At 36.9% G+C, this 14038-nt stretch overlaps 2 protein-coding genes across 2 annotated transcripts in view; one reads left to right on the plus strand and one right to left on the minus strand.

Annotated features, from left to right (window-relative positions):
* Window positions 1-1666: 1666 nt before the first annotated feature.
* On the plus strand, window positions 1667-3368 carry LOC124265039 (WSC domain-containing protein 2-like). Its single transcript, XM_046699827.1, has 2 exons — window positions 1667-1802; window positions 2901-3368. The coding sequence occupies exons 1-2, from the start codon at window positions 1674-1676 to the stop codon at window positions 3042-3044; spliced, it is 273 nt and encodes a 90-aa protein (XP_046555783.1). The 5' UTR covers window positions 1667-1673; the 3' UTR covers window positions 3045-3368.
* Window positions 3369-9772: 6404 nt separating this feature from the next.
* The window catches only part of LOC124265037, a 35415-nt gene continuing 31149 nt past the window's right edge, over window positions 9773-14038 (minus strand). The window contains exon 11 of the mRNA XM_046699825.1: window positions 9773-9832. The gene's annotated coding sequence lies outside the window, so the exon portion shown is untranslated. The remainder of the gene's footprint in view (window positions 9833-14038) is intronic.

Consider the following 14038-nt stretch of genomic DNA (forward strand, 5'->3'; position numbering starts at 1 on the left):
TCCAAACAGTCGACATAGATTGTGTTGTCCTCGTAATTTGCGTTGTCGTTCAGCAAATGGCATATATTTCTTGCAAATGTAGGTTGTTTCTCTTGTTTTTCCGGTAAACCATACAAAATCACATAGTTCCGCCTCCGCCATTGTTCCTGCTCCTAATCTAGATTGGACATCTTATCTGGCAGTTAGAAATGGATTCATTAGAGGATAACATGGACGTAGAGAATGATTCCAGATTCTCAAGTCTGTCAGCGATATCGTCAACTTGTGTGATATTCGGTCTGACCTGTACAGCATCAGACTGTCAAGATCGAGATAGTTTGCTGTACATAAGGTCTGCGGCCCGTATTCCTGTATAATAACGACAAGCAAAGCATGGACAGTGCAACTAGGGGATAGTATCATAACATTGTGAAATTAGTTGCCGGGAGAAATCGGACTCGTCAATAATGACAGCGAATTGTTAAAAAAGGGCTAATTTTACACTGTCTTGTAGCTTGGGTGGCGTTGATCTCAGCAGACTCAGATTTAATCCCTTTAAATTCTGTTGTGATTTGTCAACTGATTTGATTTCTGGGAGTAGTTCACGGTGCAGTTTTACAACCTCGGAATCAGATAAGTCACAAACAAAGGAAGTGACCAATCACGAATGGCAGTGTTTACCTATCAAGGTTCTTGACGAGGAGTGTTCCTGGTGAACCCAGAATTTGACACACACACACGCTCGCACGCACGCACGCACGCACAAAGAGAGACTAAGAGAGAGAGAGAGAGAGAGAGAGAGAGCAAGAGAGAGAGAGAGAGAAAGAGAGAGAGAGAGCGAGAGAGAGCGAGAGAGAGAGAGCGAGAGAGAGAGAGAGAGAGAGAGAGAGAGAGAGAGAGAGAGAGAGAGAGAGGGAGAGTCCTTATGTAGCTGTGTAAGCGAACCTCCAACCATGATAACACTGAAAAGCGCAATAGTCATACAGATCATTCAGTAGCTCATTTCGGCTCCCGATGACGTGTGAGATGTATTCCTGTACTTGCTGCCTCAATGACGGGGATGCGACGAGTGGGAATTGTCAGAAGTTCAGATTCTGGACCACCAAAGGTCGAAAAAGATGTTTATTGTACCTTTAACACTTCTCCGATTTCAACTGATCCTCATACAGACATTACACTGGATAGTTAAGGGCTATCTATTGTTGAAAACACAAACCTACAGAGCGCCGGGTAAAGCTTTTTCTTTCTCCCAAGGGAGCTTGTCTTGCACGTATTACACATTTTGTCACATGTAGAGGAGATGCTTTAGAAACCTTCGATGTCTAATGTTTGACTTGTAGGTCCGGTACATAGGGGCTGCTGTATGAACCAGTAATGTCTAACGTTTATCTAGTAGGTTCTGTATATAGGGGCTGCTGTATGAACCAGTAATGTCTAACGTTTATCTAGTAGGTTCCGTATATAGGGGCTGCTGTATGAACCAGTAATGTCTGGTGTTTGTCTTGTAGGTCCTGTATATAGGAGCTGCTGTATCAACCAGTAATGTCTAACGTTTGTCTAGTAGGTTCTGTATATAGGGGCTACTGTATGAACCAGTAATGCCTAATGTTTATTTTCAAGTTCCTGTATGTAGGGTCTATTCAGTGTACATGTAATGTATTATATTATATGTTTGCCATGTAGGTCATGTGTTCATGGGCTGCTACGAAGATGATGGGGATCGTATCCTTCCCCATGAAGAAATTAACAACAACATCGCTATGACGGTTGACATGTGTCGAAATCACTGCACCCAGAAGGGATACTCCTTCTATGGACTTGAGGTGGGTATTAAGGGCTGTATTTCAGATCTGAGATCTACTAGTGTTGAGAAATATGATAATTTGTTATATTACCCTTTAGATATGTTAGAGGACTTTTTATTGGTTAAGCTTTAAGCAGTATAATAATGTGGGTTTTTTCTTTTACCCGTTGGTTGGCTGGTTGTTTAACGCTGCACTCAACAATATTCCAGCTATATGGCGACGGTCTGTAAATAATCCGAGTCCGGACCAGAAAATCCCGTGATCAACAGCATTTTTACCCGTTAGATATATGAGAAGACTTTGAATTGGTTAATAGCCAGTGCATATGAAACCGTACTCTAAAGTTTCTAATATCGTATTTTAAAAAAACGTCACTTACAACACAGTTTTTTAACCGATAAATGTTATTTCCTTTCGAAATATCAGTCGACAAAATGAATGTTCTAAAGGGGAATAAATTCGCTACTCAGTCATTTGCCAGGTAGTATGGGGTGGTACGGACCGTTTGACCGTATCACCCGGTACTACCTGGCAAGTAGCCGGGTAACTAATAGTGATATTTTGGTATATCCGTTATTGATATGGCAGGCAACTATAACATACTTAGTCAGTCTCTTACACACCAAACTTTTGAACCCAATAGCCTTATTTAAGTATATATATATGTGAAGCCCATTTCTGGTGCTCACTCACTCACTCACTCACTCACTCACTCACTCACTCACTCACTCACTCACTCACTCACTCACTCACTCACTCACTCACTCACTGTTTATGCATCAGTTTCTCTTCCCGTTTATTTTACTCTTATACAGTCATTGTCATATTCTTCAATCCATGTCTGCGAAAGAATATTATCAAATCTGTATACAAGTAAGGTTAACGCTCTGTCCTCGGACACTTAGTATTTCCTACACTCTAGGTAGTCACTAATCTGTATGTCACAAAGTTACAGTGACGGTTATGTAGATGTAAGAATGCCAGTCGGTTTACTAGGCATCAGAAAACAGAAAATAATGAAAAGGAGAAATACCAGTTTGAATTAGAAAAACAGAATACAATTCAAAGTGACGAAAGGCGTAAGCGCATATGTCAGCCGCATGCTTTGTGTTAAAGGACGGACAGCAATGTTTCTGCGGTAACGTGATCAAGAGTGGCTACCTGAAAGTGTCCGACAACCAGTGCGACCGTACCTGCACAGGGGATCCAACCAAGACGTGTGGAGGATCGTGGAGGATAGCCATATATCAGGTTGTTTGACGGCCCTGTCGACGTGTCTCAAATATATTAAGTCAACAGCCGGACCTGAAGAACATTTGAAACCTGTGCTAAAATAGATCTGCTTGAAATGAACTCGGTCGGTCGGTTTATTACAAGATTTACGGCAGCCATGGTGTAATACGCAAATGAGAAACGTAACATCAGTATTCGGCATAGCACGAAAAAAAGGCGTTTCTCTGGAAGTTAAGATGCACCTCATTGTACTCTATATAACACCCTTACTTTGTTCCGTGTGAAGACAAGATACGCACACCCACTGTGCCGTGTGTTACACCCTGACATTGTTCAGTGTGAAGACAAGATACGCTCACCCACTGTGCCGTGTGTTACACCCTGACATTGTTCTGTGTGAAGACAAGATACGCTCACCCACTGTGCCGTGTGTTACACCCTGACATTGTTCCGTGTGAAGACAAGATACACTCACCCGCCGTGTCGTGTGTTACACCCTGACATTGTTCTTTGTGAAGACAAGATACACTCACCCAGTGTGTCGTGTTTTACACCCTGACATTGTTCTTTGTGAAGACAAGATACACTCACCCAGTGTGTCGTGTTTTACACCCTGACATTGTTCTTTGTGAAGACAAGATACACTCACCCACTCTGCCGTGTGTTACACCCTGACATTGTTCCGGGTGACGACAAGATACCCTTACCCGCTGTGTCGTGTGTTACCCCCTGACATTGTTCTTTGTGACGACAAGATACGCTCCACCACTGTGCCGTGTTTGTTACACCCTTACATTGTTCTGTGTGACAACAAGATACGCTCACCCACTGTGCCGTGTTTGTTACACCCTAACATTGTTCTTTGTGACGACAGGATACGCTCCACCACTGTGCCATCTTTGTTACACCCTAACATTGTTTTTTGTGACGACAAGTTACGTTCCATCACTGTGTCGTGTTTGTTACACCCTAACATTGTTCTTTGTGACGACAAGATACGCTCCACCACTGTGCCGTCTTTGTTACACCCTAAGATTGTTCTTTGTGACGACAAGATACGCTCCACCACTGTGCCGTGTTTGTTACACCCTAACATTTTTCTTTGTAACGACAAGATACGCTCCACCACTGTGCCGTGTTTGTTACACCCTAACATTGTTCTTTGTGACGACAAGATACGCTCCACCACTGTGCCGTGTTTGTTACACCCTAACATTGTTCTTTGTGACGACAAGATACGCTCCACCACTGTGTCGTGTTTGTTACACCCTAACATTGTTCTTTGTGACGACAAGATACGCTCCACCACTGTGCCGTGTTTGTTACACCCAAACATTGTTCTTTGTGACGACAAGATACGCTCCACCACTGTGCCGTGTTTGTTACACCCTAAGATTGTTCTTTGTGACGACAAGATACGCTCCACCACTGTGCCGTGTTTGTTACACCCTAACATTGTTCTTTGTGACGACAAGTTACGCTCACTCTTTACGCCATGTGTTACGCCCTACAGTATTGCTATACAATATCTATTGGACAATCCAGATCATTCGTTTGATTTATAAACTTTGAAAATACTTTGCTAAGATACTTTTCAAAGTGTAACGGGAATGGAAGCTGGAAAGTTGAAAATATTGCCCTTAAACGCGGCATCCTGTTTTTCAATTCTCGACTTTTTGATGGTCATTTCACTGGTCAATGAATGCTCGTGAACAATTCTGGCGTGACCTGTTATTGTATGTCATTAGCTTTCTGTATGTAGCTACAATGAGCACTAAACTATTAGTTGAATGTGTTTTCCATCCATTACGGTCTTGAATAAATGTGGTGCATTCACTAATTAATGATGTCAACATCACGATTTCATCCTTGTGGTGTAACGCAATATGTTCATTTGTCAACGACGTCAACATCACCATATCCTCCTTGTGGTGCATCGTAATATATTCATTTGTCAAGGATGTCAACATCACCATATCATCCTTGTGGTGCATCGTAATGTAATCATTTGTCAAGGATGTCAATATCACCATATCATTCTTGTGGTGTATTGTGATATATATTCATGTATCAAGGACGTCAATATCACCATATCATTCTAGCAGAGTATTATGATATATTCATGTATCAAGGACGTCAATATCACCATATCATTCTTGTGGTGTATTATGATATATTCATGTATCAAGGACGTCAATATCACCATATCATTCTAGCAGAGTATTATGATATATTCATGTATCAAGGACGTCAATATCACCATATCATTCTAGCAGAGTATTATGATATATTCATGTATCAAGGACGTCAATATCACCATATCATTCTAGCAGAGTATTATGATATATTCATGTATCAAGGACGTCAATATCACCATATCATTCTTGTGGTGTATTATGATATATTCATGTATCAAGGACGTCAATATCACCATATCATTCTAGCAGAGTATTATGATATATTCATGTATCAAGGACGTCAATATCACCATATCATTCTTGTGGTGTATTATGATATATTCATGTATCAAGGACGTCAAATCAATATCACCATATCATTCTAGCAGAGTATTATGATATATTCATGTATCAAGGACGTCAATATCACCATATCATTCTTGTGGTGTATTATGATATATTCATGCATCAAGGACGTCAATATCACCATATCATTCTAGCAGAGTATTATGATATATTCATGTATCAAGGACGTCAATATCACCATATCATTCTAGCAGAGTATTATGATATATTCATGTATCAAGGACGTCAATATCACCATATCATTCTAGCAGAGTATTATGATATATTCATGTATCAAGGACGTCAATATCACCATATCATTCTTGTGGTGTATTGTGATATATTCAGGTATCAAGGATGTCAATATTATCATATCATTCGTGCAGAGTATTGGGATATATTCATGTATCAAGGACGTCAATATCACCATATCATTCTAGCAGAGTATTATGATATATTCATGTATCAAGGACGTCAATATCACCATATCATTCTTGTGGTGTATTGTGATATATTCAGGTATCAAGGATGTCAATATTATCATATCATTCGTGCAGAGTATTATGATATATTCATGTATCAAGGACGTCAATATCACCATATCATTCTAGCAGAGTATTATGATATATTCATGCATCAAGGACGTCAATATCACCATATCATTCTTGTGGTGTATTATGATATATTCATGCATCAAGGACGTCAATATCACCATATCATTCTAGCAGAGTATTATGATATATTCATGTATCAAGGACGTCAATATCACCATATCATTCTAGCAGAGTATTATGATATATTCATGTATCAAGGACGTCAATATCACCATATCATTCTAGCAGAGTATTATGATATATTCATGTATCAAGGACGTCAATATCACCATATCATTCTTGTGGTGTATTGTGATATATTCAGGTATCAAGGATGTCAATATTATCATATCATTCGTGCAGAGTATTGGGATATATTCATGTATCAAGGACGTCAATATCACCATATCATTCTAGCAGAGTATTATGATATATTCATGTATCAAGGACGTCAATATCACCATATCATTCTTGTGGTGTATTGTGATATATTCAGGTATCAAGGATGTCAATATTATCATATCATTCGTGCAGAGTATTATGATATATTCATGTATCAAGGACGTCAATATCACCATATCATTCTAGCAGAGTATTATGATATATTCATGTATCAAGGACGTCAATATCACCATATCGTTCTACCAGAGTATTATGATATATTCATGTATCAAGGACGTCAATATCACCATATCATTCTAGCAGAGTATTATGATATATTCATGTATCAAGGACGTCAATATCACCATATCATTCTAGCAGAGTATTATGATATATTCATGTATCAAGGACGTCAATATCACCATATCATTCTAGCAGAGTATTATGATATATTCATGTATCAAGGACGTCAATATCACCATATCATTCTAGCAGAGTATTATGATATATTCATGTATCAAGGACGTCAATATCACCATATCATTCTTGTGGTGTATTGTGATATATTCAGGTATCAAGGATGTCAATATTATCATATCATTCGTGCAGAGTATTGGGATATATTCATGTATCAAGGACGTCAATATCACCATATCATTCTAGCAGAGTATTATGATATATTCATGTATCAAGGACGTCAATATCACCATATCATTCTTGTGGTGTATTGTGATATATTCAGGTATCAAGGATGTCAATATTATCATATCATTCGTGCAGAGTATTATGATATATTCATGTATCAAGGACGTCAATATCACCATATCATTCTAGCAGAGTATTATGATATATTCATGTATCAAGGACGTCAATATCACCATATCATTCTAGCAGAGTATTATGATATATTCATGTATCAAGGACGTCAATATCACCATATCATTCTAGCAGAGTATTATGATATATTCATGTATCAAGGACGTCAATATCACCATATCATTCTAGCAGAGTATTATGATATATTCATGTATCAAGGACGTCAATATCACCATATCATTCTAGCAGAGATATCATATTCATGTATTATCAATATCACCATATCATTCTGCAGAGCATTATGTATTGCATGATATATTCATGTATCAAGGACGTCAATATCACCATATCATTCTCAGCAGAGCAGATATATTCATGTATCAAGGACGTCAATATCACCATATCATTCTCAGAGTATTATGATATATTCATGTATCAAGGACGTCAATATCACCATATCATTCTTGCAGTGTATTGTGATATATATTCAGGTATCAAGGATGTCAATATTATCATATCATTCGTGCAGAGTATTGGGATATATTCATGTATCAAGGACGTCAATATCACCATATCATAGCAGAGTATTATGATATATTCATGTATCAAGGACGTCAATATCAATATCACCATATCATTCTATTCGTGCAGAGTATTATGATATATTCATGTATCAAGGACGTCAATATCATCATTCTAGCAGAGTATTATATATATTCTAGCAGAGTATTATGATATATTCATGTATCAAGGACGTCAATATCACCATATCATTCTAGCAGAGTATTATGATATATTCATGTATCAAGGACGTCAATATCACCATATCATTCTTGTGGTGTATTGTGATATATTCAGGTATCAAGGATGTCAATATTATCATATCATTCGTGCAGAGTATTGGGATATATTCATGTATCAAGGACGTCAATATCACCATATCATTCTAGCAGAGTATTATGATATATTCATGTATCAAGGACGTCAATATCACCATATCATTCTAGCAGAGTATTGGGATATATTCATGTATCAAGGATGTCAATATCACCATATCATTCTAGCAGAGTATTATGATATACATGTATTCATGTATCAAGGACGTCAATATCACCATATCATTCTAGCAGAGTATTATGATATATTCATGTATCAAGGACGTCAATATCACCATATCATTCTAGCAGAGTATTATGATATATTCATGTATCAAGGACGTCAATATCACCATATCATTCTAGCAGAGTATTATGATATATTCATGTATCAAGGATGTCAATATCACCATATCATCCTTGTGGTGTATTGTGATATATTCATGTATCAAGGACGTCAATATCACCATATCATTCTAGCAGAGTATTATGATATATTCATGTATCAAGGACGTCAATATCACCATATCATCCTTGCAGAGTATTTTGATATTTTCATGTATCAAGGATGTCAATATCACCATATCATTCTTGTGGTGTATTGTGATATATTCATGTATCAAGGACGTCAATATCACCATATCATTCTAGCAGAGTATTGGGATATATTCATGTATCAAGGATGTCAATATCACCATATCATTCTAGCAGAGTATTATGATATATTCATGTATCACGGACGTCAATATCACCATATCATTCTAGCAGAGTATTATGATATATTCATGTATCAAGGACGTCAATATCACCATATCATCCTTGTGGTGTATTGTGATATATTCATGTATCAAGGATGTCAATATCACTATATCATTCTTGTGGTGTATTATGATATTTTCATGTATCAAGGATGTCAATATCACCATATCATTCTTGTGGTGTATTGTGATATATTCATGTATCAAGGACGTCAATATCACCATATCATTCTAGCAGAGTATTATGATATATTCATGTATCAAGGACGTCAATATCACCATATCATTCTTGCAGAGTATTTTGATATATTCATGTATCAAGGACGTCAATATCACCATATCATCCTTTTGGTGTATTGTGATATATTCATGTATCAAGGATGTCAATATCACTATATCATTCTTGTGGTGTATTATGATATTTTCATGTATCAAGGATGTCAATATCACCATATCATTCTTGTGGTGTAATGTGATATATTCATGTATCAAGGACGTCAATATCACCATATCATTCTTGTGGTGTATTATGATATAATCATGTATCAAGGACGTCAATATCACCATATCATCCTTGCAGAGTATTATGATATATTCATGTATCAAGGATGTCAATATCACCCTATCATTCTTGCAGATTATTGGGATATATTCACTGATCCATGATGTCAACATCACCATATCATCCTTGTGGTGTTGGGGCGGTGGGGAAGTCTAGTGGTTAAAGCGTTGTCTCGTCACGCCGAAGACCCGGGTTCGAATCCCCACATGGGTACAATGAGTGAAGCCCATTTCTGATGTCCCCCGCCATGATATTACTAGAATATTGCTAAAAACGGCGTAAAACCAAACTCAGTCAGTCAGTCAGTCTTTGTGGTGTCAAATAATTCAAACAATGATGAAAGAAGAGGTGTTTTAGGCATGTTACGATCACCGAGCGTCAAGTAATTCAAACAATAATCCCAGCAGGCACATCAACGTTGTTTCAACGTTGAGAATAGGTTGGTCCTCAACGTTGAAATTAGATTGAAAATGGGTTGTATATGAAAGTTTTTAGACGTAGATGTCCGACGTGGAATCAACGTTGAAGTTTGACCTATTATCAACGTTGAAAAAAGGTTGTATATGAAAGGTTTTTAGACGTAGATATCCGACGTGGAATCAACGTTGAAGTTTGACCTATTATCAACGTTGAAAAAAGGTTGTATATGAAAGGTTTTTAGACGTAGATATCCGACGTGGAATCAACGTTGAAGTTTGACATATTATTAACGTTGAAAATGGGTTGTTCTGTGGTTGTATATGAAAGTTTTTTAGACGTAGATATCCGACGTGGAATCAACGTTGAAGTTTGACATATTATTAACGTTGAAAATGGGTTGTTCCGTGGTTGTGTCAGGGAGGTATTACGCTTTCCTGTAAATAGACTCGCACTTCATCTTTAAACTACACTAAAGTAGCACCAAACAGTGTTCAAACATAAAATTGCAGTAAACATATTTACCTGACAAAATACTTGGTTAAAATTCCTCATTCAATATAATGTTCATTTAAGTTTTATGTCAGTTGGACGTATAATTCCAGTAAGAAGAAAAGAGTATCCCAAATTAAGAAAACTATTTACTGTTGTTTTGTTGTCTTGAATAGGTGGAAATTGTCCCGAGAAGACATTTTGTCTGAATTTCAGCTATTAGACAGACCCCTGAATGAACACAATGCAATTACGTTCACCATGAAAGGGATCCAAGATGAACAGGAACTATACCTGAAGACAGGACATAAAACCAGTCACTTTTTATGAAATCTTTATGAACACAAACGCACACAGAGAAACGTGGTTTAAAGCATAATGTAAAACATCACACATGACATAGTCTGTAGGTGATCTCTGTTGTGATAATAACACAATATCATCTGCATATAGCATTAAACTGACATACAGCTTCTCTTCTTTCTGCCACTCCCTGCCTGGCGGTCAGGTGGATACTTCAGAAATTTGCTTCGGATGCATTCCCATCTCATTCCCATGAGATAGGACACATTCTGAAATTTTATATTTAAATACATGAATAATTTTATATGGAAGATATATTGTCTTAAATGATTCAAGTATTTGTTTAATCAATCACTTGAAAGGTTCATTTCACTGCTGTAACTTGCCGTGTGAACATATGAACAGCATCAATACAAAATGTGACGAAAAATGTAACCAATTTATATTTTCAACTAAAGGAATGGAAGTTTTCTTAAACATTTTCAAAGAAAATCCTCAATTGCAAGTTGATTATTCAATTAGACTATGAATTAGGATGAATTAGACGATGCTTTACTGTCATATATTATTTGGTCATGATGAAAATGCTGCATTTGGTAATTAAATTACCAGAGATGATTGAATACAACCTTGTATTCTTAAAAGAAAACTTGCCGTACATTCATTCTTGACATCAAATTGTTTGACATTGTCCTCCAAAACAATGGAAGATTGTTGTTATTCTGTCAGATTTAGTTTTCTTTAGAGATTCTCGGAAACGATTATTTCAAATTAAATAGGAGTTGTACTGATGTAGCAATTTTGCTAAAAGGAGTCATAAATTGTAACAAAAGCCATTTTACATTAAATGATAAGAAAACAAAATGGGTGGTGGTTCACAGGTCAAAGAACAAGTCTATTGTGGGAGGTCTTCCAACACCATTTATTCCCAAACACAAGGAAGTATGGATCATGGAGTTCTGAAAACAATAATGAGCTCTCATAAGTATACAATATATTCCCTATTATCCCTGTCTCTCTTTGTCATTTGTACACTCATAAAACTCAGATAAATAACTTCTTCATAATTCAGAAATGTTTACACTAAATCTCTTATAGGAACGCTTAGAAAATCTCTCATATAATGAATTATGTGTGCCTATAATATCTGCGACGTCATAACTATGCTTCTCTGAATCATGAACAATAAAATAATGAGATTAAACTCTACACTGCCAGAAATAATCTATCACACCCTGAATAATAAGACACTGAATAACATCTCTTACAACTCCAATCTACACTCAAAAAGACTTAAATGTACTCGTTAACAAACATCGTTGGCACACGCAAATTCTTGGAAACAGTGTATCTCTGACTCTCAATTCCAAGAAATGGAAGTCCTCCCTATTTGACCAAAGGGGTGACAGGTGGCCAAAACATATTGAAATGTAGGTCATACACTGAAAATAACTCTGATTTAAAACCCTACAAATATACACCTTCTCTCTAATATACTCGATAGATGATCATGACAAGGGAACATGTACATAAAATGCTGATATCTAACAATACCTGTACTCTAAATAATCGACTCTTCCAAATCTCAGTATGTTTCACTGCACACACATTTAAATGCAAAATAATGAAAAACCTACACTTTGACAATAATAAAGAAACATCATATTCAAATTCTACAGCTGACCAAATACCTGAAGAGTGTGTCTCCCAGCAATAAACATCTATATATCTCTATAAATTTATGACTTCTGTCCTCTGGCGTGCTGTCTCGCATCCAGCTCTTTACGGCGAAAACAATATGGCGCCAAGCAAGGGAGTGCTCATTAAACTAAACATCTCCGGGAGAAATCATTGTCAAATTATTCTCTTACATGATCAACCTTTGTGGTGGATATACTGGAAACAAGGGAAATGTTAAAAACTTATTACCTTAGCATTGCTCCCTTTATGTGATCCACAAAATTGATGCCACCCAGTCTTCGAAGATGAGATTTCAGCAAATTCCATTAAAATTATATCTTAAATGTTCCTTACTAAATTACTTCTTTTGTATGTAACATTTTAACCTTTAAGAGACATGAATCATCACATCCTTCCAAACAAGTGTAAGAATGAAAGTCTGTGAGTGCAGTTTTGTTAATTGTCCCATCAAAGAATCATTAGTGAAGTTACACATTTTGTAAATAAATAAAAGAACAAATAAATTATATGCAATTTCATCCTTAACAAAGACTTGCACAAGACATTTTGATGTGAATTTTCGTTGCATGATCTGAGAAAAGTTTCCTTTCGCCATAGTCCACCCCTCACCCCCCTCCCCCCAAATAATATGCATATGTTGACAGGGTTCAGAGCGTGCTCAATGCATAATTTACTGATAGACTTATTCAAACGAACAAATGTTCATAATAATGTGATGCAATATAAAATGTTGATAAATTCTATTCGATTTTGTATAGCTGCCCTTAGGTACCGTTCATAATGTATGGTTTGGGGGTGATGATGATTTTTATGAAGAAGCATGTACAATGTGAATTACCCTCCCCCCGTAAAGTGTATGTACGAAATAAGTGACGCCCCACCCTGCATGTCATGTACAATATCTATGACGCCCTCTCCCCTTCCCATAATTTCTAAGCATCATATTAAACATAGTGCGTGTGTACAAAAATGCTGACCCCCTTAGCTCCCCTGAACAAAATGGGTGACACCCCCCACCCACCCCTTACAATCATCACCCCCACCCGCAGCCATATAATTATGAATGGTCCCTTATATTGATGTACTTCATTGATTATTTGAAAATGTATATTTGCAAAATTCAAATCAGGTGATGGGTACGAAAGGAAATCTTATTCGATTATATAATAAAATGCCAAATATATGCATGCAAATATATTGAAAAATAACAAAAAAGTTCATGGAAAACACGGGCTTCCACTAAATTTTGAGAAACATGTACGTGACATACCGGTACCCTTGTGAGATAAAACATGAGCCCTAATTCGGAGTTTCTTGCTACATTGACCTGCTAGATTTAAACAACATTCCTACGTTTTCATTATGCATGAAGGACATACTTACCAAATAAACACCAGCATGCCGTGAAGATGTTGAAAATAGAACGATTTTGCGTTGAACTTCGCCAAAGTAAACTAACAACGATCAGCTGCCTTTGCGCGCGCAATAATTGTGCGCATGTCCGGATATGGCCAAACGAGGCGATCTGGCATGTGTTTGAAAGCAAATTGTCGGGAATTAGACAATTTTGACAGTTTTGTGGGAAAATATCAAATGTAATG

This window comes from Haliotis rubra, unplaced genomic scaffold (genome assembly GCF_003918875.1).
Source record: "Haliotis rubra isolate DU_JTF1 unplaced genomic scaffold, ASM391887v1 Scf958, whole genome shotgun sequence".
Lineage (NCBI taxonomy): Eukaryota > Metazoa > Mollusca > Gastropoda > Lepetellida > Haliotidae > Haliotis > Haliotis rubra.

What these genes read in the sequence shown, in the direction of transcription:
- LOC124265039 (XM_046699827.1), top strand. Translation starts at nt 1,674, where the DNA reads ATGGGCTGCTACGAAGATGATGGGGATCGTATCCTTCCCCATGAAGAA. An exon ending in ACTCCTTCTATGGACTTGAG is followed by an intron (nt 1,803 to 2,900) that starts GTGGGTATTAAG and finishes TTTGTGTTAAAG; the next exon opens with GACGGACAGCAATGTTTCTG.